This window comes from Hyperolius riggenbachi, chromosome 10, assembly GCF_040937935.1.
Source record: "Hyperolius riggenbachi isolate aHypRig1 chromosome 10, aHypRig1.pri, whole genome shotgun sequence".
In the NCBI taxonomy this organism is placed as follows: Eukaryota; Metazoa; Chordata; class Amphibia; order Anura; family Hyperoliidae; genus Hyperolius; species Hyperolius riggenbachi.
Window position 1 is genome coordinate 240010925 of NC_090655.1, and position 26605 is coordinate 240037529.

General features: G+C 44.5%; 1 protein-coding gene across 2 annotated transcripts in view; it reads left to right on the forward strand.

Annotated features, from left to right (window-relative positions):
• Window positions 1–3404: 3404 nt before the first annotated feature.
• The window catches only part of LOC137535020 (gastrula zinc finger protein XlCGF57.1-like), a 37130-nt gene continuing 13929 nt past the window's right edge, over window positions 3405–26605 (forward strand). The window contains exons 1-7 of one of the 2 annotated variants that reach the window (XM_068256781.1): window positions 3405–3571; window positions 5592–5707; window positions 5835–6002; window positions 6088–6211; window positions 6330–6427; window positions 6960–7187; window positions 14276–14405. In XM_068256781.1, coding sequence (XP_068112882.1) covers window positions 5615–5707; window positions 5835–6002; window positions 6088–6211; window positions 6330–6427; window positions 6960–7187; window positions 14276–14405 — 841 coding nt within the window. In that variant the 5' untranslated portion in view covers window positions 3405–3571; window positions 5592–5614. Of the gene's footprint in view, window positions 3572–5591; window positions 5708–5834; window positions 6003–6087; window positions 6212–6329; window positions 6428–6959; window positions 7188–14275; window positions 14406–25148; window positions 25212–26605 lie in introns of those variants that run through there. The other variant, XM_068256782.1, reaches the window with a different exon arrangement.

Below are 26605 nucleotides of genomic sequence, written 5' to 3' on the forward strand. Positions count from 1 at the left end.
TACCTCACCTTTATCAAAATGAATGAGGCATGGATCCCGGAGGGCTGCTGCCCGCCCCAAGACTAAGTCAGTCCCCGCACACACAGCATCTCTGCCTGCAAGCCGTGTGACTGGCTGCCTGGCCTGCCCCAAGAAGACTAAGTCGCTCCCAGTCCCTCCACACAGCATGTCTGCCTGCAGGCCGCTTGACTACCTTCTCCGCCACCACCAACAGGGTCCGGGACTCCAGGCGGATTGCTGAATTTTTTAGGCCGCTGCTAGCAGCGGCCGCTGTAATAATTTTTCTGGTGCGTGTACATGACTGCCTAATTTTTCTGGCTGCACTGCGGGCAGCTGCAACAACAAAAGAAAAGGCATGTACATGCGCCCATTCCCCTTCGTGATCATTACCTTGCCGTGGTGAAGGGGCTTGCGTATCACAATGAAGCAATGACCGGCGCCTAGATGAGTGTCTCGGGGGGCACACCCACGATAATAAGGTCGTTGCCTCATTGTGGTCAGACCAAATCAGCTGGACAGTCACTGTTCTGTCATTCAGCTACATCAGCCAGGCGACCATATGGGCTGTAAAGCCACCAAAACCTGCACTCTCGCCATGGTGCGCACCAGTCCAGCACGGCCGTCACTACACAAACAGCTGTTTGCGGTGCGTTACACGGTGAGTTTGGTGTGTCAGTGTGAAGCAGTACCTTAATTACACTACCTGATTGATGTATACACATGCAAGATGTTTGAAAGCACTTTAGGCCTGTCATTTAGCATTCAATGCGATTTCTGCCCTTAAAACGCTGCTTTGCGTCAAATCCAGATTTTTCCCCGGGACTTTTGGCATGTATCCCACTCCGCCATGCCCCCCTCCAGGTGTTAGACCCCTTGAAACATCTTTTCCATCACTTTTGTGGCCAGCATAATTATTTTTTTTTTTCAAAGTTCGCATCCCCATTGAAGTCTATTGCGGTTCGCGAACTTTAACGCGAACCGAACCTTCCGCGGAAGTTCGCGAACCAGGTTCGCGAACCTAAAATCGGAGGTTCGGCCCAACTCTACTGATCTGTTGCATGCCTGTTCAGGGGCTATGGCTAATAGTATTAGAGGCAGAGGATCAGCAGGGCTGCCAGGCAACTGGTATTGCTTAAAAGGAAATAAACATGGCAGCCTCCATATACCTCTCTCTTCAGTTCCCCTTTAAGGCTAATAGCAGGCCAGCCAGCACCAAGGAGCCTGGACTGTGTGCACACACAGACAAAGACACAGGACCTAGCAGCCAGGCACAGGCAGCTGCTGCAGCTGAAAGACTGAGTGACAAGACTGACTGACACTAACAAATTACACAGACTAGCTAACTACAACACAGTAAAACAATTGTATAGAGAAGGTGTTTAAGTGTTAAAACGCTGGGTTTATCACTCAGATAATGCACTTGCTTCAGCCAAACACACTGGACAATGTATCTCAGTGGCAGTCACAAAGCAAGGACGAGATTCTCATCATGGCCCACTCCTCATATACAGGAGGGACTGGCCATGGTTCCCCTCTGTGATTGGTTGCTTGGGCTTAGGCTGGGAGCACTCTGATTGGCTGAATGACGTCATGGACGTCATCTCCATGGTAACAGTACCCGGATCCGGATATCCGCAGATATCCGTGCATGCGACCAACTATCCGCAGATAGCCGGATTTTGGCCCAGGTATCCAGAATCCGGATCCGATCGGATAGGCCTAAAAAGTTCGGATATCCGGAATCCTGTTGAGCAGCACTGATCTGGGGGCATACACAGCTACCTAATACTGCTATCTGGGGGCACACACAGCTACCTAATACTGCTACCAGGCACACACAGGCTACTTAATACTGCTATCTGGGGGCACACACAGCTACCTAATACTGCTATCTGGAGGCACACACAGCTACCTAATACTGCTATCTGGGGGCACACACAGCTACCCAATACTGCTATCTGGAGGCACATACAGCTACCTAATACTGCTATCTGGAGGCACACACACCTACCTAATACTTCTATCTGGGGGCACACACAGCTAATACTGCTATCTGGGGACACACACAGCTACCTAATACTGCTTTCTGCTCTTAGGGGGTGGGAGGCTGTGTAATTCTGTGGAGAGGCACAACAGTACAGGAGCAGCAGCTGGAGAGATGGGGAGAAGGCAAGGCAGCCACAGCAGCTCAGTAAGGGGTCCTGTCCTGCCTGAAAAATAAAAGGGCTGCCACAGTAACATCCTGCTGCCATTTAGTACCCACCAGGCTGTATCTTAATTTAGCGCGAGGTTTTTTAGTTTATTGCTAAGCAGAGCCGGGACAAGGTCCTCCAGCACCCAAGGCTGAGACACCAAAGTGCGCCCCTCCATCCCTCCACCCCAGCCATCACACACTGATTGCTATTAGACTAAGAGGCACCTCAGGGCCCCCAACACCTTAATCTCTAGTTATCTGGCTTGTAGTCACTTCCATGTATCTTCTTTTCTTATATCTTTCTGCTTCAAACACAATTAGGAATGAATGCTGAATGAATTGTGCGCCCCCTCCTACACTGCGCCCTGAGGCTGGAGCCTCTCCAGCCTATGCCTCGGCCCGGCCCTGTTGCTAAGTAATAGTGGGCTGTGAGGCTGTGATCTCTGCAGCCTCATCCCACACACATACAGTAGTGTTGTCTGGATCATGAACGATTCGGATCTTTGATCCGAATCTATTTTGTGAGTCGAATCATCCGAATCATCAAAATGAGTGATTCGGATCGCAAAAGGGGCGGGGCCAGGAGCGACACGCCCCCTCTAAGCGGGCAGCGGGGTCCTGGAAGCAGAGCAGAGATGGGTCGCTCTGTTGGAGGGGACTCAGGGGAGCCAGCCTTGCAGGGACAGGTAGAGAGGACATGGGTGCCACTGCCAGATATGTGTAGAGCACACATACTGGCTATAACCTGCTCCTCATTACAGACTGCCTGTTCCATAGTGCTGCACAGTGAACACATTGGAAACTTTTGGCTCAGCTCAGCTCAGTAACTTTGCAGGCACTGTGATTGCAGTGTAATATGATCCTCCTGCACTCGGCACTAAACAGCTGCACTTATCTTTGGGGAATGCTTTCTTTCACTGTGCGACGTTTCCATTCAAGGTATACAGATGAACATGTAGGTGAAATATATGTAAAGCACATGATTGCAGCATGTGGGTATTGTGTGCAAGCAAACATTTCTGCTCTCTGCTTGCCTTCCCTCCTCTCTTCTCTGTCCACTCCCTGCCCTCTGTCCATCTTCTCCCCTTCTCTGTGTGTCCACCCCCCTCTCCTTCTCCTGTCCACAGCAGGGAAAGACCTGTCCTGCTAGTCATTTCACCCCGAATGCTTCGGTAGTAAAATGATCCGAGATTCGGATCAAAGATCCGGATCTTTTCAATGATCCGATTCGAATCATCTGGATCATTGAAAAGATCCGAACTTCCCATCTCTAACATACAGAGCAGGGCTAGGAAGGGGAGGAGCCACAGACCGGAAGTTATAGACGAAGCTGGAGGAAGTAGAGAGGAGGCATTGCTGGTGCTGGCAACACAGGAGGTAAGGCGAGAGAACTTTATTTTATATGATTTATTTGTATGTAGATATCATAGTACATGAAGGATTTATATACCCTGTAACACAAAACACCCCTATGTCTCCTCCCAGCTGCTGCGACATATACACTGTACAGAGATCACTGATCCCTTCCCATCATCTCTGCACCACAGGAACTTACACTCTAATGTCCTCACCACACACACACACTGATAATACTGTGCACTGCTATTCACTCTCCTGTAGTCAGTGCCCCTTTTATGCTGGGAATACACGTTTCGTTTTTGCCTTCGTTTAAACCTTCGTTTCGATTGTGCCTTTTGTCCTTTTCGATCCCGAAATAATCGATCGTACGGTTAATATCACCACCCACGGTTTCGGGTTTTTTTCGATTCTGATGGTTTCGTTTTTCCAATGATCGAAGGCTGCAAAGAAACGAAACGTAGTACAGGGACGGACGGCATAAACGAATATATATAATCGATCTGAACAGCCATCAAGCCTACCAATGGTTCGATTAGATGTATAAAGAGAGATAATATCAAACATGTTCGATCACTAGTCGTTCGTTTTTGGGGTCTATTAATCGAAACTATAATGAGATTATGACTATTTTCACATACGTTTTCAACATTCAATTCGTTTACCAAACGAATCGAAGGCTAAAACGAAGGCAAAAACGAAACGTGTATTCCCAGCATTAGTCACCTCAATTTTTTCCTCAATCCTGTTGTCAGATATCGGCACAGGGTAGCATCCAACAGTCTAGGGAGAACGTGTCCTTCCTCTTGTGTAGCGAGATAAAAAAATATAAATTCATGTAATACTGTACATGTTACAATGAAAACAATATTTTTAATTCAACATGAAATAGCCTCATGGAGGACTAAATATATATTTTCATGGTATAATTCTCAATACAAAACAGACAGTAGTTTCCTGTGGAAATCACAAATCCTATTTTATGGAACGACATCCGCTTCTTCAGAGGGAAGTAATAATTTAGCATACAGGCTGAGACAAAGGGGGTTTATTCATTAACCACTTCCACACCATGAAATTGTGTGCTGATCTGTGCTGCGTGGGCTCTCCAGCCCACAGCACAGATCAGCTAGCAGCCAGGGCGATCAGACTTCCCCCCCCCCCCCTTTTTTCCCCACTAGGGGGATGTCCTGCTGGGGGGGGGGGTCTGATCGCCGCCGGCTGCTTGCGCTTGCGGGGGGGGCTCTTCAAAGCCCCCCTCCGCAGCGCTTCCTGGCCTCCTTCCCTCCCTCTCCCTCCCCCTGTGAGCGGCGCAGGACGGATTTCCGTCCTGCGCCTGATGGGATAGGCTTTAGCCTATCAGATGCCGGCGATCCCCGGCCAATCAGAGGCCGGGGATCGCCGATCTCCTCTACGGCGCTGCTGCGCAGCAGCGCCGTATGCATGTAAACACCGGGGAAGATCTTCCCCGTGTGTTTACATTTACCCTGCGAGCCGCCGATCGGCTCGCAGGGTGTTCACGGAGACACCCTCCGTGAACTGACATGGAACGTTTCCATGGTATACACTTCAGGATTCAGGGGCGTATATATACGCACCGAGAATCCGGAAGTGGTTAAGCTGCGTTATAGCAGCAGCGCGAGATAAAAATCAGCAAACACGTTATGCGCGGTCTTGCAGAGTAGCGTGTGCTGTCAAGTTACGGGCGCTTCTTTTACTTGCCGTCCGATGTGAAGTAGCGTGACCGCAATACTTCACTAGCACAGCCACTACTACATTAATTAACGCAGTAGCGGCCGCAGTAGGGAAGTATCGTGGTCACGCTACTACACATCAGGTGGCTAATGAAAGGAGTGCATGCAACTTCTGAAGCACAGAAAATAGGTATAAAACTTAGTAGATGACAATTTCATCAGTGGTTCCTACATAAGTGTCACCAGAATAGTGACATGGGGTTCCTCCTCTGTATCTCCAAGTCAGGGCAGAAAAGTGTGTGGCTTCCTAATCAATGATTTGTCCTCCTTTTATTATCGCTCTACAGGGAAGGCCTTTCTAATACATCACATGACCACATCACTGAGGATGGAGGACTGGAGTCACATGACTGCGAGGATATTAGACCTCACCCTGGAGATCATCTACCTGGTGACTGGAGAGGTGAGGAGGATTCTGGGAAGGTTATATGACATCACTATTATCTTTAATAATAAGACACGGCTCACTGGAATGGTGAGAAGGATTCTGGAAATGTACACAGTGATTGATATTGTATATGTTTATACAGAATTATAAGATAGTGAAGGAGGCATCTGGTGAGCCACTGACACCCAGCAGCCATCGCCATGGACCATCCCCCATCACAGAGCGACCACCTCACTCCCTGATGTCTGAGAGAAACAAGAAGAAGATTGTAGAAGTCATCAACAAGATGATAGAGCTGCTGACGGGAGAGGTGAGCAGAGCTGGGAATTATGGGACATTATCCAGTAACAGCAAGAGATGTGCTTGTATGGTAACTGTATCACTGTGTGTGTCAGCTTCCTATAAGGTGCCAGGATATCGCTGTCTATTTCACCATGCAGGAGTGGCAATACTTAGAAGAACACAAGGAGTTCTATAAGGATGCCATAATAAAAATGCAGCCGCCCATCACATCACCGGGTAAGAGGAGACTTTGATTTCTTGTAGAGGAGAGAACAGTATGGAGGGTCCACCTAGATCCCCATCATCTGATAATCACATAGAAGCAATGTACTCAGTCAGTGTTTGTTCCCTACAGATAGATCCAATACCAGAACACCACCAGTGAGATACACAGGTCCTCATTTATCCCGGGATTGTTCACAGGAAGATCACACCATCCCTCCCCATTATCAGGTAAAAATTATTAATTACCACAAACAATGACATTTAATTTATACTTTGGCTGGCCTGAGTCCCCCAGCGCAAATCTAATAGGTTTACTGGCTTTATTACAAGTTAGCTAGCACTAGGCTAGCTTGTTCAGGTGCCCCCACCCCCCGATCACCCCCTGATAGAGCCGCTATTTACATTGCCAAGCCTCTATCCAGCGTTTGTGCAGCCTCCATGCACAGCTCCATTCTTCTCTATGGGGATGATCGTACATGAGGTCACCGAGGTCATGCGCAGACCCGATCCTCCCCATAGAGAAGAGCAGAGCTGTGCGGGGAGGCTGCAGCAATCGCTGGAGCCAGGCTGAATTGAGGGATGCCGGCCACCTATACTAGCTAGCCTAGTGCTTGCTAACTTGTTATAAAGCCACTAAACCTATTGGATTTACACTGGGAACACCTAAGGCCAGCAAAACCTCTGAAGCGGCATGCCCAACACAGTGTCAGGCATACCACTCAGGAGGTTAATATTAATGCTATCCTTATTATGTATTCAGAATGTAATGCTTAACAATCTAAGCATTACTGTTAAAGAAGAGGTGAAAGAGGAGGAGGGAGCAGACAGTGTGATGGAGGAGGCGGAGCTCTCAGGAGGACACAAAGATCTCTGCAGTGACGTTAAAATTGAATCATCCATCAACACAATCCCGCCAGAGAGAAGCACAGGTCCTCTTTATCCCCTGGATTGTGCACAGGAAGATTACAGCTATGCGCTGCAATATCAGGTATGTGGAACTGAAGGTTTACAATCTAAATCAACCGGAACTGAAAAGGACAAAGGTTTAAATGCTAGGTGGGACTTAAATTTAGGATACGATACCCCAACCTGATTTTTATTACTTTCTGCGGATCACACTCTGCGTGTCTTCAGGAGTAAAATGTTTTTACATTAAATGGGTCTTTCTGGGACTTTCACATGAAGAGTTTTCACATGTTGAAAGGGAATTATTTTAGAGTGGAGCTGAACTCTTGCACAGGACATAGGGAAAACAGAGAAATGTACCCTGTATGAATTTAAAGAGTTTAGCCTGTCTAATTCTCTCTCATTTGTGTCTAATCACAAGTTGTAATTTTTACCTCTCCCCTGTGTCACCTATATGCCACGCCAGATAAGGCAGTTAAACTAATTTCAAAGCACATGATGCTAACAATATGCCTGCTTCCACAAAAGCAGGAAGCAGAAACACTGCAGATTTATTGCAGGATTTGTATCAGCTGTAACAAAGAAATGTTTTCGTTTAAAATTTATTCTTTAAAGGTTATTATGCTGTTGCTTATCTTTTAGAGCAGAGAGGAAGTTCTAAGTTCAAGTCCGCTTTAAATGTGTGTTTTTTTCCCCCTTTAAAGGGAAGGTTCACGGTCCTGTGTAAAAAAAATAAAAATATAAATCCACCTACCTGGGGCTTCCTCCAGCCCGTGGCAGGCAGGACATTCCTTAGGCGCTGCTTCGGAGGCTCCCGGTCTTCTCCAGTGGCGCACCCGACCTGGCCAGGCCGGCTTCCAGGTCGTGCTCTCCATCGCGCTCCAAAGTGCGCCTCACGCGGGTGCGCTGATGTCATCGGACGTCCTCCGGGCTGTACTGCGCAGGCGCAGAACTACAGCCTTTAACTACTCTTCCCTTTAAGACTGGTGTACCCACCCGATAGGGGCGTTACTCCTCCTCCTCCTCCTCCAGTGGCTCTACAGCCCAATTTGAACCTTGGCAGAAAACCTTCTTCAGTTTTCTGCCCCATCCATCTCTGTCTATCGCTGCCTGTTTCCAGTTCTGTATCTTTAGCAGTTCTTTCAAATCTTTGTCAACTTCGTCTGCCTATTTCTTTCTAGGTCTTCCAGTTGGTCTTTGTCCATCAATGCTCCTTGTATAAATTCTTTTTGGGATCCTATGGTCATCCACATGTCCTGCCCATCTCAGCCTTGAATCCTAATGTAGTCTGATAGTGGGAGATCTTCATATAATTTACACAGCTCATGGTTGTATTTCATTCTCCATACACCATTCTTGTAGGTGGAGCCATAGACTTTGTGTAATATCTTCCTTTCAAAAGCATCAATTTTGCTTGCTAGGTTTTGCACAAGTATCAGTGTTTCACACTCGTAGGTAAGAATAGGCCTGATTATGGCCTTGTATACCCTGGATTTGGCCTTGTATACCCTGGATTCTGTTGTTCCTTTTGGATATCCCATGTGTGGAAGATGTGTGATAGGGCAAAGTATGCTCTGTTGGCTTGAGTTATTCTTTCATGGATTTCTGATGTTTTACTTCCATCGCTGTCTAGGTTGACTCCCAGATACTTAAAATGTTTTATGCTGGGCATACACAGCTCGATTTTGCCACTCGATTCCTCGCCCGATCCATTTTCTGCACTCGATTCTGCAGGCGATTCTCTTATCTTCCGCTCATTTTTCTTATTTCTTCCCATTGTCCTCCATGCAGAATCGAGCGCGGAAACGATCGGGCCGGAGATCGGACATGTCGGAAATGATCTATCGAGCCATTTAAATCAATATTCCCAGTATTACGGATTCTAGATTATCGTCGCCTATTATTATGTTCTGGGATGGTCCTCTCTTTCTTCACTGTCTTATCAGTGTTTGTCTGGCCTACCTCCTTGGCCTGATTATTTAGCTCGATATAGGTTTCTCTTATGCTGGAAATACACCATACGTTTTTTCCAGTAGATAGATGGTTCGATAGATAATTTCCGACCTTATTTTCCATCGTTTTTCTGATCGATCTCTCATACAAGTGAATGGAAATGGATAAGAAAAGATAAAAAAATCGATCGAAAATACGATCGGACAGTAAATCGACTGAAAAATCTAATTGTGTATTCCCAGCATTGTTCTGCCCATTATGCTGCTATCGTCTGCGTAAACTATTATCTGTACAGATTTATTTCTTAGAATGTTTGTTGGGTTTATTGATATTTTTCTGATGATGTATTCTAGGGCTACATTAACCTCCCTGGCGTTCAGCTTTGCCTGGATTTCTGTGCAAAAAGTGATCCAATTAATTTTTATAACATTTTTTTCCTGTAACTTACCAAAGTGTGTCATAATGCAAGGGTACACATTTTGAGTTTGATAAAAGCTTGAAACACAAAATCTAAACTTAATTTCAAAATGACTCTCCAAAATCTCTGATCATTGATACTTTCAAGCTGCAGCTGCTCAACCTGCACTAATACGAATGTAAAGGTGGCCATACAGGGAGTGCAGAATTATTAGGCAAGTTGTATTTTTGAGGAATAATTTTATTATTGAACAACAACCATGTTCTCAATGAACCCAAAAAACTCATTAATATCAAAGCTGAATATTTTTGAAAGTATTTAGTTTTAGCTATTTTAGGGGGATATCTGTGTGTGCAGGTGACTATTACTGTGCATAATTATTAGGCAACTTAACAAAAAACAAATAAATATATACCCATTTCAATTATTTATTTTTACCAGCGAAACCAATATAAACCAATATAACATCTCAACATTCACAAATATAGATTTCTGACATTCAAAAACAAATCAGTGACCAATCTAGCCACCTTTCTTTGCAAGGACACTCAAAAGCCTGCCCTCCATGGATTCTGTCAGTGTTTTGATCTGTTCACCATCAACATTGCGCGCAGCAGCAACCACAGTATCCTAGACACTGTTCAGAGAGGTGTACTGTTTTCCCTCCTTGTAAATCTCATATTTTATGATGGACCACAGGTTCTCAATGGGGTTCAGATCAGGTGAACAAGGAGGCCATGTCATTATACCCTTTCTTGCCAGCCACGCTGTGGAGTACTTGGATGCGTGTGATGGAGCATTGTCCTGCATGAAAATCATGTTTTTCTTAAAGGATGCAGACTTCCTCCTGTACCACTGCTTGAAGAAGGTGTCTTCCAGAAACTGGCAGTAGGACTGGGAGTTGAGCTTGACTCCATCCTCAACCCGAAAAGGCCCCACAAGCTCATCTTTAAGGATACGAGCCCAAACCAGTACTCCACCTCCACCTTGCTGGCGTCTGAGTCGGACTGGAGCTCTCTGCCCTTTACCAATCCAGCCACGGGCCCATCCATCTGGCCCATCAAGACTCACTCTCATTTCATCAGTCCACAAAACCTTAGAAAAATCAGTCTTGAGATATTTCTTGGCCCAGTCTTGACGTTTCAGCTTGTGTGTCTTGTTCAGTGGTGGTCGTCTTTCAGCCTTTCTTACCTTGGCTCTGAGTACTGCACACCTTGTGCTTTTGGGCACTCCAGTGATGTTGCAGCTCTGAAATATGGCCAAACTGGTGGCAAGTGGCATCTTGGCAGCTGCACGCTTGACTTTTCTCAGTTAATGGGCAGTTATTTTGCGCCTTGGTTTTTCCACACGCTTCTTGCGACCCTGTTGACTATTTTGAATGAAACGCTTGATTGTTCGATGATCACGCTTCAGAAGCTTTGCAATTTTAAGAGTGCTGCATCCCTCTGCAAGATATCTCACTATTTTTGGCTTTTCTGAGCCTGTCAAGTCCTTCTTTTGACCCATTTTGCCAAAGGAAAGGAAGTTGCCTAATAATTATGCACACCTGATATAGGGTGTTGATGTCATTAGACCACACCCCTTCTCATTACAGAGATGCACATCACCTAATATGCTTAATTGGTAGTTGGCTTTCGAGCCTATACAGCTTGGAGTAAGACAACATGCATAAAGAGGATGATGTGGTCAAAATACTCATTTGCCTAATAATTCTGCACTCCCTGTACATATAGAGATGATGGGAAGATTTGACCAAGAGACAAATCTCTCTCTAATGGAGTCTGATTAGAGAGAGACCGGTCAGCAGCCCTTACTCCACAGGCCGATTCCCGATTGATTTCAACATGAAATCTCTCGGGAATCGGCTGCGTCCATTGCCTCGCCGCTCCCCACGGAGTATAAATGTACCCCCGTATGTGCATTTATACATTACCTTCCCTGTGTCGCCCACTGGGCGGTGCCAATCTGTTTTCAGAATCCCCCGCAGATTATTGTCGGTAGGTAGCCAAATACATGGTCCCCAGTAAAGGCTAGCTAGGTACAGGTGTCGCTCAGTATAGGCTAGGTACGTAAAGGTTTTCCCCAGTATAGGTTAGGCAGGTACAGGTGTCCCCCAGTATAGACTACGTAGGTACAGGTGTCCCCAGTATAGGCTAGGTAGGTAAAGGTGTTGCTCAGTATAGCCTAGTTAGGTACAGGTGTTGCTCAGTATAGGCTAGGTAGGTGCAGATGTCCTCCAGCATAGGCTAAGTAGGTACAAGTGCCCCCCAGTATAGGCTAGGTAGGGACAGGTGTCCCCCAGCATAGGCTAGGTAGGTACAGGTGTCCCTCAGTATAGCCTAGGTAGGTACAAGGGTCCCCCAGTATAGCCTAGGTAGGTACAAGTGTCCCCCAGTATAGCCTAATAGGTGTGTGTGTGTGTGGGGGGGTTCAGGTACATGTAGGCGGCAATAGGTAAGCTAATGTATGTCCACCCCAATCCAGCCGCATTACATACCAAGCCTTGTTTCAGCAATGGCTGCTGTAGCCTCTCTGCAGTCAGCACAGCTTTGGTATTCTCCACTATGGGGAGGATCGGACTGACGTCGGTGATGTCATGACATAGGGTGTCACGACGTCAGTCCAGATCCTCCCCATAGCGGAGCATACCGAAGCTGTGCAGACTGCGGAGAGGCTCCAGCAGCCATCACTGGAACAAGTCTCGGTATGTAAAGCAGCTAGATCGGGGGTTGGGGGACACATACATTAGCTTCCCTATTGCCGCCTACATGTACCTGAACACCCCCCCACACACACACACACACACACACCTATTTAATCTATACTGGGGGGCTCCTATGTAGTGCAAAACCTTCTGAGCGGCATGTCTGACACTGTGTCGGGCATACCACTCTCAGCAAAAATGTCTTGCCCGACACAGTGTCAGGAATACTGCTCAGGAGGTTAAACAGTGCCGGGGTCAACCCATCTCCTTGCTTCTGACCTTGCATGATTTTGAAAGGGACCGTCAGTTGATTTGCTATCCGTACGTATGCTTGTGTGTCCTTCATTGTGATTTTTATTCATTTTAACAGTTTATTGTGAATTACTCACCTGCCTATAAATGTTAATGTAACCATTTCTTGTATTTAGCTCTGATTAAGGAGCCATGCTTACTCTGATACACGTGAGCTTGTTGAGCTATTATCCATAGATGTCGCAATAATCAATCTGGGGAGGTGGTGTTCATCTCAACTTACACTATTTGACTTTAGGCTTACTGATCCCTTGCTCCCAGTTGATGTGAAGACATATGTGGCGTGGTTGCTAGTGGACGTTTCCCTTCTTGAAAATAGAGAAATGTACCTATCCTACTTCTGGACAATATTTTTCTTTTTTAGATTTCTACAGTTTTACTTTTTGCTTAAAGGGACTCCGAGCTGGGATAAAGAAAACATTTTATACATACTTGGGGCTTCCTTCAGCCCATCCACCTGGATCGCTCCCATGCCGCTGTCCTTCGCTGTCTGCAGCTTCGGTACCGGGTCCCCGCACTTCCATCAGTCAGCTCCAGTCTATGCAGGAGAAGTGCGCCCTTTACGTATCTCTCCAGCGGCAGCTGGAGAGATATACGCAAACAGCGCAATTCACTTACGTCAGACTGGAGCCGACTGGCGAAAGTGCGGGGACCGGTTCCGAAGCTGCGGGCAGAGGAGGACGGCGGCATGGGAGCGATCCGAGCACATGGGGCTGGAGGAAGCCCCAGGTATGTATAAAAAGTTTTTTTTTTTTTCCCAGCTCCGAGTCTCTTTAAAAAAAAAAAAGTAGGTGTAATGTTTTTACTGTTTCTGCTTGACACCGTATTTGTGTTCCAGAGCTATAATCTATGTCCTATTGACATTTTTTTTTTAGCTTTCCCCTTTGCTCAAATGATATTTTCTGCCAGGCAAGTGTTTGAGGGCTTGTAATTAGTTTTTAGTAAGAGGAGTGAAGCTTTAGTTAGACTAGAGAGAAACTGTCATTTGCATACCTGCATTACTAATCCTTACAGTGAGTAAATAAAAAAAGGAACATAGCCTAGTTATGTGTATGCTTGGCACTGTACATACACTCGTTTATCTCGTCATGTCACATGTCAGTTCAGGTACCCTTTAAAGAGACTCTGAAGTCTCTTTTTCCCCCCTGATTTTGTCTTCTAATCCTGTTCAGCATGAATGCCCAAGTGAAATCGCCGCATACCCACGGCAGATGACTGATTTATGACAGAGGAATAGCCCTGCAAAGCCCTGCGAGCCAGGGCAGCATGATCTGCGACCTGCAAAGTCGTAGAACTTTGCAGGTCGCTTTCTCTCTATTAAATCATTAATCTGCAGGGGGGATACGGTTATTTCACTGGGGCATTAATGCTTAACAGGATTATATGACAAAAGCAGGAAAAAAATAGACTTCAAAGTCTCTTTAAGTGTTTATATTCATAATTAACGCTGTATGAAGAGCCGATGGAATAAAGCTATTTTAATTTGTTTGGAACAGCAGTGTCGAATCAATTTTCTCTTTCACCTGAACCTTGCTAACAAAAGAATCCAGAGTAAGCTAAGATGACAAGTAGTATTTACAACCAGTACATTGAAATTCCCCCTCCAACTTTGAAAGGCCCTGATTGCTATATACACATTAATTATTGTGCCTGCTCTTTATCTTCTGTTGCATTTCAACCCTTTAAGTGTTTCCAGTCTCTGAAATGATACTCTTCTATAGAGTTTCAGTAAATTAATTCTAATGTGTGAAATGTACTTTCTTCTATGATTTGGTGGGTTTAGGCTGAAAAACTGACTGATATCAAACATGAGATTAAAGAAGAAGAGGAGGAGACAGAAGTGACGGGTGGCTGGCAGTGTATGGAGGAGGGAGACATGATGGTGACCAGTGAATTAGGAATGCCAGTTTCAGGTGAAGAAATAACCTTACCTGACCTATTCTATGCTGACACTGAGATCCTCTCCATCCCCTCATTTGTTATAAGCTGCTTGCCATTACTATGAATTATCCTGTAGTCTGGTTTGGTAGATGATGAGCATAATTTGCAGCAGAAGTACTCTGGCCAAATAATGATATAGTTATTAACCATTTTCAGATATTTTTTTACCTTATGGACGAGAGGAATTTTCCCCTTTAGGCGCTCCTCCCTTTCATTCCCCAATAACTTTATCACTACTTATAACAAAGAAATGATCTATACCTTGTTTTTTTCCGCCACCAATTAGGCTTTCTTTGGGTGGTACATTATGTTAAGAATTTTATTTTATTCTAAATGCATTTTGATGGGAATAATATGAAAAAAATGGAAAAAAATCATTAATTCTAAGTTTTCAGCCATTATAGTTGTAAAATAATATATGCTACCATAATTAAAATCCTCACATTTTATTTGCCCATTTGTCCCGGTTATTGCAACGTTAAAATTATATCCCTAGTATAATGTATGGTGACAATATTTTATTTGGAAAAAAAGGTAAATTTTTTTACTTTTACATCCATCGCAAATTTTTAGCCCATAAATGTATAATAATATTGCCCTCTTGACATTCATATTGTTTTTTTTTTTTTTTTATTCCCTAATGTCTGTAGATGTAATTTTACTATTTGGCCACAAGATGTCCCCGCTGAGCAAAATACTATGTAGCGTACAAGTACGCTACATAGGAAACAATGTGTTGCTACATTGTTACTAGGGAACTGACGCGGGTTTCGATGGAAGCCTGCATCATGGGTGGGCTGCAGGAAGATTAATGAATGGGAACAAAGCTTCCATTCATAAATCTAAAGATCAGGCGTCGGAAATCGTCGGAAGCGCGGCGGCTCTATTTAAGAAGAAAACACTGTTTTTGAACAAAAACAGTGTTTATTCTTGGCGGACGTGTTTGGATTGGCTGGCCCCTACAGCCAATCCCCCCTGCACTCGGAAACATTGCAATCGCGGGCAGATGCCCGCACTATCGCCTGCACAGCCCCCCAAGCTGCAGGGATGAGACTATCGTTCCCCTGCGGCTCTAGCAGCTGCCGCTGCGGACATGAAGCTCACGTCCTTGCGGCATAAATGGTTAATATGGAAATTTGTTATATTCTTTAATTTTTTTCAGTGGACCTGTAGGGCTGGTAGTAGTGGCTCAGTGTGCCATGTTCAGACTATTTGAAAGGCCCATCTGCATTCCTCAGTATAACCTCATAGTACCAACAAATGAGGAGGGGATACTGTACACCATATGAAAGGCCCATCTCCATTCCTCAGTATAACATCATAGTACCAACAAATGAGGGGGGGATACTGTACACCATATGAAAGGCCCATCTTCATTCCTCAGTGTAACATCATAGCACCAACAAATGAGGAGGAGATACTGTACACCATATGAAAGGCCCATCTCCATTCCTCAGTGTAACAATAAAGTACCAACAAATGAGGAGGAGATACTGTACACCATATGAAAGGCCCATCTCCATTCCTTAGTATAACATCATAGTACCAACAAATGAGGAGGAGATACTGTACACCATATGAAAGGCCCATCTCCATTCCTCAGTATTACATCATAGTGCCAACAAATAAGGGGGAGATACTGTACACCATATGAAAGGCCCATCTCCATTCCTCAGTATAACACCATAGTACCAACAAATGAGGGAGAGATACTGTACACCATATGAAAGGCACATCTCCATTCCACAGTATAACATCATAGTACCAACAAATGAGGAGGAGATCCTGTAACCTAAAAGAAAGGTCCATCTCCATTCCTCAGTATAAAATCATACCAACAAATAAGGGGGGAGGGGGGGATACTGTACACCAAAAGAAAGGTCCATCTCCATTCCTCAATATAAAATCATACCAACAAATGAGGAGGAGATACTGTACACCATATGAAAGGCTCATTTCCATTCCCCAGTATAACATCATAGTACCAACAAATGAGGAGGAGATACTGTACACCATCTTTCCTCAGTATAACATACTAGTACCAACAAATGAGGAGATACTGTACACCATATTTTTAAGTATTTTTTATAGTGCTGAAATATTACGCAGCGCTGTACAGAGTATATTGTCTTGTCAATAACTGTCCCTCAGAGGAGCTCACAATCTAATCCCTACCATAGCCATATGTCTATGTATGCATCGTGTAGTGCATGTATCATAGTCTAGGGCCAATTTAGGGGGAAGCCAATTAACTTATCTGTTTTTGAGGTATGAGAGGAAACTGGAGTGCCCGGAGGAAACCCATGCAGACACGGGGAAAACATACAAACTCCTTGCAGATGTTGACTTTGCTGGGATCCGAACCAGGGACCCAGCGCTGCAAAACGAGAGTGCTAACCACTATGCCACCGTGCTGCCATATGAAAGGCCCATCTCCATTCCTCAGTATAACATCATAGTACCAGCACATGAGGAGGAGATACTGTACACCATATGAAAGGCCCATCTCCATTCCTCAGTATATCATCATAGTACCAACAAATGAGGAGGAGGAGGTACTGTACACCATATGAAAGGCCCATCTCCATTCCTCAGTATAACATCATAGTACCAGCACATGAGGAGGAGATACTGTACACCATATGAAAGGCCATCTCCATTCCTCACTATAACATCATAGTACCAACAAATGAGGAGGAGATACTGTACACCATATGAAAGGCCCATCTCCATTCCTCAGTATAACATCATAGTACCAACAAATAAGGAGGAGATATTGTACACCATATGAAAGGCCTATCTCTCCATTCCTCAGTATAACATCATAGCACCAACAAATGAGGAGGAGATACTGTACAACATATGAATGGTTCATCTCTATTCCTCAGTATAACATCATATCACCAACAAATGAGGAGAGGATACTTTACACCATATGAAAGATCCATCTCCATTCCTCCCCAAATGGTATCCGTATACATGGATATATACTAGTGAACCATGTAGCTTTACCTGATTAACAGCAAACCTGAAGTGAAAATAAAGTGATGAGAGAAACAAATGGATTGTAATTGGATAAATAGTCCTAATCCCATATAGAATGTTTTTAAACACCTGAATGTTATCTTTTATCTAAAATTTTAAAATGTAGGTTTGAAGTTTTTGCTGTCTCAGGGTAATGTTGGTGGTGTGATGTATCAGCTGTGATTGGTTATCAGTTACTAAACTCAGACCCCAGAGAAACTATCATGCACAAACATAACGTATTTACTGTTACAGTGGGGAAATTAACACCGCCTAGTTGTAAGTAAGATTGGGACTTTACATGCACATATATCTCATCATGTTACGTCCCTTCATATTTTTTTTAATTTCAGGTCTTCATTTTGTTCTGCAGCTAAATCTATGCTGGAGCTCTGTGACACTTCTGCCTACTAGAGCAGCATACAGGATTCCCAACTACAAAACAGGAACTATAAACATTGTTTTATATTTGTTCCCCCAACAGGCAGAAATTATGTGAGGAACCCCTGGGAGGTCCATCCTATTTCACATCCAGATGGTGCTACAGAAGATGATGGCGTCACACAATGTTCTCCAATCACTGGAAATACACATCATAGAGATCACAGTGCAGATGGGTCACCCTCTGATCCTGAGGAATCTCCTGGCCAACCACATTTAACGAAGGGTCCATCTAATGCTGAGGACTCTTACAGTAACATAAGTGCTGATAGATATGGAACTGGTAAACGATTGTGTTCTGAATGTGGTGAATGTTTTGGTACGAAATATTCTCTTACTGTACATCTTAAAACACACTTAGAGGGGCAATCTAATACATGTTCAGAGTGTGGGAAAGGTTTTACTGAGAAGAAAGACCTTCTGCAGCACCACAAGACTCACACCGGTCCTTTTACATGCTTACACTGTGGCAAACATTTTGTTACTAAAGGAAACTTTGTTAAACACCAGAGATACTTTCATGAAAGTGAGCAAACTTTTTCAGGTTCAGAGCGTGGGAAAGTCTTTTCTAAGAATAGTAACCTTTTTAAGCTTCAGACAAATAACACAGGTGTTCGACCTATTTTCATGTCCAGAGTGTGGGAAGAATTTTTTAAGAAACAGTGACCTTGTTAGACATTACAGAAGGCATACAGGTGAGAAGCCTTTTTCGTGCTCAGAGTTCAAAGTTTTGCTGAGAGCGGGACTCTAATTAAACACACGAGAAGACACACGGGCGAGCTTCCTTTGTTTGAAATGCGGAAGCAGTTTCTTTGAGAGAAGAAGCCTTCAGAAACGCCTAAACACACACACAGGTGAGAGGCCCTATTCACCTGCAGAGTGTAGGAAATGTTTTACTGAGAGTGTTTAATCTTAATAGACACATGAGAATACACACTGAGGAGTATCCTACCTCCTGTTCAGAGTGTGGGAAAGATTTCATTGACAGAGATAAAAGTACATAGACCCCAAGTAACTCACACAGGTGATAGACATTTATGTTAAGTTTTACGGAGAGTGGAACTCTAATTAAACACATGAAAAGACACAATGGCGAGCCTCCTTTGTTGTGTTCAGAACGTGGGATCATTTTCTATGAGAGAAAAAAACTTTCAGAGACACCTAAAAAGTCATACATTTGAGAAACCTTATTGTACAGAATGTGGGTAATGTTTTACTCAGAGTGGGAATCTGAATAGACACATGAGAATACACATTGGGGAGCATTCTTTCTTCTGTTCAGAGTGTGGGAAAAATTTCCTTGGTCGAGATGGCCTTTATAGACACCAGAAAACCCATACTAGTGACAAACCTTTATCATGTTCAGAGTGTGGAAAATGTTTCCATTTGGAAACAAATCTTTGTTCTCATCGGAGAAGACACACTAGCGAGAGGCCTTTTTCATGTTCAGAGTGTGGGAAGGGATTTTTAACAAAAAGTGGCCTACGGGTTCTTTGGGGACTTTCGATGTGGGTGTCTAAAAACTTTTTAGTGACTCTAACTGCCTATATGAGACCATAACACATTCTGCATAATTATATTCCCTCTTTTTACTTGGGATTGAGTACAAGATTACATTTGCTGTATATATAAGACTCTGGCTATTGTATGTAACAGTTTTGGAATTGATGGGAAAATGCTGTTCAGGACATAAATGTGGTTTAATGTTCTTCGTTTTCGGTTATGTTATTTATTATTGCTGATTTGAATTAGGGGTGAAACCCCCTTTTGTTAAAGGGGAGTAATTTAATTGTCCCTAATTGGTTATTCTAGTTCAATTTAGATTTTTTTCTAAAAGGGCTCCTAACTGTCAAGTGTTATTTTGATTGAACCCAAATTTTACCTAGGAAGCCTTTTATGTCATTGTATATCAAGAATATACAAAGGAGGAGGGAGGGGTGAAAATGTTAAAAATATTGTATGGAAGCGGTTTGTTAAAATCGAAAGTGTACTTACTTTATGACATGTAACATTTCATTGATGTTTACCTAAGATGTTATAAGTACTGTATGATGTTCTCTGTCTACCACTTTGCTTATGCTTCCAAATAAAAAGTATTTGAAAAAAAAAAGTGACCTAAATCGATATTTTTGATGTCACACAAATGAGAGGCCTTATTCGTGTTCACAATGTGGCAAATGTTTTTCTGATAGTGGAACTCTTCATAAGCACATGAGAAGAAATAAAGGCAAGCATCCTTTTTTCATGTTCAGAATGCAGGAAAGGTTTCTTTGAGAGAGATTGCCTTCAGAGACACCTGAAAATGTAAACAGGTTAGAAGCCTTATTCATAGATGTGGAATGCATTGCCACAGGAAGTCGTTATGGCAAACTCTATACCTGCATTTAAAGGGGGCTTAGATGCTTTCCTTGCGTTGAAAGACATCCATGGCTACAATTACTAGGTAATGCCTAATGATGTTGATCCAGGGATTTTATCTGATTGTCATCTGGAGTCGGGAAGGAATTTTTCCCTTTAGGGGCTAATTGGACCATGCCTTGTAAGGGTTTTTTCGCCTTCCTCTGGATCAGTGGGGATGTGTGGGGAAGCAGGCTGGTGTTGTACTTTATACTGGTTGAACTCGATGGACGTATGTCTTTTTTCAACCAAAATAACTATGTAACTATGTAACTATATTCAGAATGTGGGAAATGTTTTACTGAAAGTAGAAGTCTTAATAAGCACATGAAAAGACATAGGTGAGGGGCCTTTTTCATATTCAAAGTGTGGGAAATGTTTCATAGAGAATAAAGATTTTGTTTGACGCCAGAAACTTCAGAGATAAGCCATCTTTTTGATGCATGCAGTGTGAGAAGCAGCATCTTAGTAAAGAAACCAGAACATTCATGAGCAGGAGCTTCATTTTTCATGTTCAGAGTGTGGGAAAGGCTTTCATGTGTAAAAAGATCTTTTTTTTTTTCTCATGGGAAACATCACACTGACAAGCAGCCATTTCATGTTTAGTCTGTGGGAAAGTCTTTACCCAGAAGAGTCACCTTTTTTAGGTAGAAGGCGTGTCACACAGGCTAGCATCCTTTTCGTTAGTGTTCAGAATGTGAGAAAAGTTTGTTTAAAGCTATTTACACTGCAGACATTTTGCAGCTGCTGAAAATTCTCTCTTGTCCCTGCCCACCTTGTCATGTGACTACCCTTGGTTTGCTTTTCTTATTTGGTCTGGTGGTCCCGCCCCCACAGTGACCAGCTATTCAGAGACAGAGTCAGGAGACTTGGCTCTTGTAATGTTAGAGGCCTGTATGTTACAGCATTAAAGTGAGAAGACTTCTGCTTACACAACTCACCAGTCACACTAGCAGGAGGCGCTCCATGAAATCAAATGTTTATTTGTAATACTTCACAGCAGGCTGGGGAGTGGGAAGGAGCTACATAGTTCCTGGGGAGGAGCAGCATAATGGCTGGAGAGGAGCAGCATAGATCCCGGAGAGGAGAAGCATAGCTCCTGGTAGGAGCAGTACAGATCCTGGGGAGGAGCAGCATAAAGGCCGCTGGAGAGGAACAGCATAAGGCTGGAGAGGAACAGCATAGATCTTGGAAAGGAGCAGCATAGATCCTGGGAAAGAGCACAGCATGGGTGGAGCAAAGGACTGGGGGAGGGGCTCAGGATGGGTGGAGTACAGGATGGGTGATACAAGTAGATACCAGGAAACTATATGGGGTAGGAAAGGCCACTAGATCCCCGGGCAATGCAATATGATGGGGGGCACAAGTAGACTGCCATGGAATATTGTAATGGAAGTGGAGCTACTAGACTACCAGGGATCTCTATATAAGGGAGAGCGCTATATATGGGAGGGGGAGCCACTGGACTGCCAGGGAATGCTGATTAGGGGAGGGGGACCACCAGACTGCCAGGGAACGCTGTATAGGGGAAAGGGAACCACTGGACTGTCAGGGAGTGCTGTATAATTTCCCATTCCGTCCCACCTTATTGGACCCCCACATAGCTATTATTTCATGCTACCCAGTTGGAAAGAAATTCTAGGGAGAACACAAAGTGTTTGGCAGCAGTACGCAGGAGATACTACTGACCTCAGCCTCATTTCCATCTCTGTGAGGAGAGTAGGAATGATTGGAAAGAGCAAATTCCATTCTGCTGGAATTCGCGGATTCCGCCAGCGCTGAATTCCGTCGCTATGAAAATTCCGCCGGATTTTTGCGAAATTCCGGATTCTGGCGGAAAAATTAAAATAATCGCAAATGGAACCTTGTTTATGCTATATGGAAGCCCATAGACCCTATTGACTGTTCCCTTAGTCCTTTTTCTCCTTCCTCCCGGAGGGTCTCGTCTTCCAGGGAATTGTAGGATTTCAAAAACCAGCTTACATACCTTGGCTGGGAATTGAACCCAGGTCTAGTGCTCGGTAGGTAGCTCTCTTCACCACTATACCACCACCAACACTACATGCTGAAGCCAGCATAACATGTACCATTGTGATGTATCCAAAATAAAAATTAGCTTGCTTAGGGATTTGTAGGATGCCAACTCACATACATTGGCCAGGCCCAGGAATTGAACCCAGGCCTACCGCTCTGTAGGCTGCTATCCTAACCATTAGACCACCAACACAACACACTACAATGCTACATGCTGAAGCTAGCTTAGCATGTACTATTGTGATATATCCAAGAGAAAAATGAGCTTGCTTAGGGAATTGTAGGATTTCAAAAGCCAACTCGCATACATTGGCCGGGCTTGGGGGCGAAAAAGTGCAACTTATAGTACAAAAAAACATGGTAATACTGCCATCTGAGAGGCACACACAGCTGCCTAATAGAGATGGTCAGAAATGCCCACTCCTGATTCCCCGGAATAACAATTTCCGCCAATGCCATTTTCCGATCTCTGTTTTTCTAGTTTTCCGATTTCTGTATTCTGTTATTTTTTGCATCAGAGGATGCAAAGAATTGAAGGAAAAAAAGAAAGAAAGATAAGAAAACGGAAATCTGAAAAACGCATTCTTGTGATTGGGCTAAAATTACAACGGTAAGCCGACTTTTGCAGAAAAATGTGGCATTCTCTGATTAGTCCAATGCTTCTGAGTTCTGAGAGATGTGAAGGGGGTTAAAATGACAGAGTTGTGGTAGTATATCTGATTTCCATTCCTATTTCCGAATTCCGATCGGAGATGCTGAAATTTTAATTCTGTGGAATCCAAATGACCATCCCTACTACTTAATACTGCTATCTGGGGGGCACCCACAGCTACCTAATACTGATATCTGGGGGCACACACAGCTACCTAATACTGCTATCTGGGAGCACACACAGCTGCCTAATACTGCTATCTGGGGGCACACACAGCTACCTAATACTGCTATCTGGGGGCACACACAGCTACCTAATACTGCTATCTGGGGGCACACACAGCTACCTAATACTGCTATCTGGGGGCACACACAGCTACCTAATACTGCTATCTAGGGGGGCACACACAGCTACCTAATACTGCTATCTGGGGGCACACACAGTTACCTAATACTGATATCTTGGGGCACACACAGCTGCCTAATACTGCTATCTGGGGGCACACACAGTTACCTAATACTGCTATCTGGGGGCACACACAGCTACCTAATACTGATATCTGGGGGCACACACAGTTGCCTAATACTGCTATCTAGGGGGGCACACACAGCTACCTAATACTGCTATCTGGGGGCACACACAGTTACCTAATACTAATATCTTGGGGCACACACAGCTGCCTAATACTGCTATCTGGAGGCACACACAGCTACCTAATACTGCTATCTGAGGGCATATACAGTTACCTAATACTGCTATCTGGGGGGACACACAGCTACCTAATACTGCTATCTGGGGGGACACACAGCTACCTAATACTGCTATCTGGGGGCACACACAGCTGCCTAATACTGCTATCTTGGGGCACACACAGTTACCTAATACTGCTATCTGGGGGCACACACAGCTACCTAATACTGCTATCTGGGGGCACACACAGCTACCTAATACTGATATCTGGGGGCACACACAGCTACCGAATACTGCTTTCTGGGGGCACGCACAGCTACCTAATACTGATATCTGGAGGCACACACAGCTACCTAATACTACTATCTGGGGGCATACAGTTACCTAATACTGATATCTTGGGGCACACACAGCTGCCTAATACTGCTATCTGGGGGCACACACAGTTACCTAATACTGCTATCTGGGGGCACACACAGCTACCTAATGCTGATATCTGGGGGCACGCACAGCTACCTAATCCTGCTATCTGGGGTCATGCACAGCTACCTAATATTGCAATCGGGGGTACACACAGCTACCTAATATTGCTATCTGGGGACACACACAGCTACCTAATACTGCTATCTGGGGACACACACAGCTACCTAATACTGCTATCTGGGGGCACACACAGCTACCTAATACTACTATCTGGAGACACATACAGCTACAGTACTTAATAGTGCTATCTGGGGACACATAAAGCTAACTAATGTTGCTATCTGGGGGCAGAGACGGGACAAGGTCCTTCAGCACCCAAGGCTGAGACAGCAAAGTGTGCCCCTCCATCTCTCCCACCCCAGCCTTAACACACTGATTGCTATTAGACTAACAGGTGCCCCAGTGCCCCCAACACCTTAATCTCTAGTTATCTGGCTTGCAATCACTGTCATGTATCCCCTTTTCTTATTTCTTTCTGCTTCAAACACAATTGGGAATGACAGCTAAATGAATTGTGCGCCCCCTCCTACACTGCGCCCTGAGGCTGGGGGCACACAGCTAATTAATGCTGCTATCTGGGGGCACACAAAACTAGTTAATACTGCTATCCAGGAGACACACACAGTTACCTAATACTGCTGAGGGCACATACGACCTACATATTTCTGCAATCAGGGTGTGTGTAGAGGCTATGTAATTCTTCTGAGGGGCACAACAGTACAGGAGAAGCAGCTGGAGAGATGGGAAGAAGGCAAGGCTGCCACAGTAACATCCTGCTGCCATTTACCATGATTCTGTTCTATGGCTAAAGGGATTTTTCTGAACTAATATTTTGTGCTGCACTGACTGTAATTTAGTCTGAGGTTTTCAGTTTATTACTTAGTGAGAATCAGAGTATGAGGAGAGCTGTGATCCCTCTGCAGCCTCATCCCGCACACACACATCATCACAGTACAGGCTAGGAAGGGGAGGAGCCACAGACAGGAAGTTGTAGAGGAGGTTGGAGGAGGAAGTAGAGAACTAGAGATAGAAAGAGGAGACAATGCTGGCACACGGGGTAATTACATAGAACTTTTTTATATATTTTTTTATATGTAGATATCATAGTACAGGAAGGCTTTATATAGCCCTGTGTCTCCTCCCCATTACTAGCTGCTGCTACATATACACTGTGCAGAGATCACTGATGATCCCATCCCATCATCTCTGCACCACAGGAGCTTACACTCTAATGTCCTCACCACAGTCACACACTATTAATGATAATATTATTATTATTACCGGCATGTATATAGCTTTGACATATATTCCACAGTGCTGTACAGAAATCGCTCATCCATTTCCATCATCTCTGCGTCGCAGGAGCTTGCACTCTATTATTCACCACAGTTACACACTGATACTACAATCATTGCACTTTTCGTCTTAGTCCTGTTGTCAGATATCAGCACAGGGTGGCATCCAGCAGTCTAGGGGAAAGGTGTCCTTCCTCCAGTTTCCATTGTAGATGCATGAGCTGGCAGGTCACACGATACTGGACAGAAGACTGGTTGGAATGCCTCTAGTCAGTGTGACTGGCGATAGACTGTTTCTGCTGTGTGCGGCCAGTACAGGGTGATAGGTGGTGAGAGCCATGTCTCTGCAGTGACCGGGCACAGAGATAATGCCTTGTTACCAATTAGTGAGTCCCTGGCTCTGGGACCATTATGTCACCTCCTGTTCCTCCATGTCACTTGGAACATCATCCCCATCCTAATAAACATAACCATAAATATGTACGGAACAGTAAAACACTAATCTCCCAGTAGAACAAGTGGGTTATTTATGGTATAGGATAGGCTTGAAAGATGAATCGAATTTAAATCGAAATCGCGATCACCAAGATCACAATTTCAGAATCGTCAAAGCGACGAATATCGCGATCACGTCATTTCCACATGAGGAAGTTTGAAGAAGCGCCTTCAAACTTTCCCAAAGTCCCAGTGCCCGCAGCGTTGGACATACCTTCCATCTTCTATCGCCCTCTGCCGCCTCTTGTGCTTGGCAAAACTTCGAGTTCCTGTATGTCACATGATATACAGGAAGTATGCCGTGCATTAGAGCCTGCAGGAGGCAAAGTGGATAGACGGGCATCGCTGGACTAGTGCTTGAAGCTATGTCCAGAACTGATGCAACTTGGGGGACAGAGGAGGCACAGAGAGAGAAAGAGCGGGCACAGAGACACAAAGGAGGCAAGAGAGAGACCCAGAGGAGGCATGAAGAAGCAAAGGAGGCACAATGAGAGATGGGGACAGAGGGGGAAAAGAGAGGCACAAAGGGGGGGGGACAAAGCTTGATTTGAAGGAAATCGTGAATCGAATCGAAATCGTAATTTTGGACAGAAATCGCTCTATTCAATTTTTTCCTAAAATCGTTCAGGCCTAGTATAGGAAGAATAAAATATAAATTGAT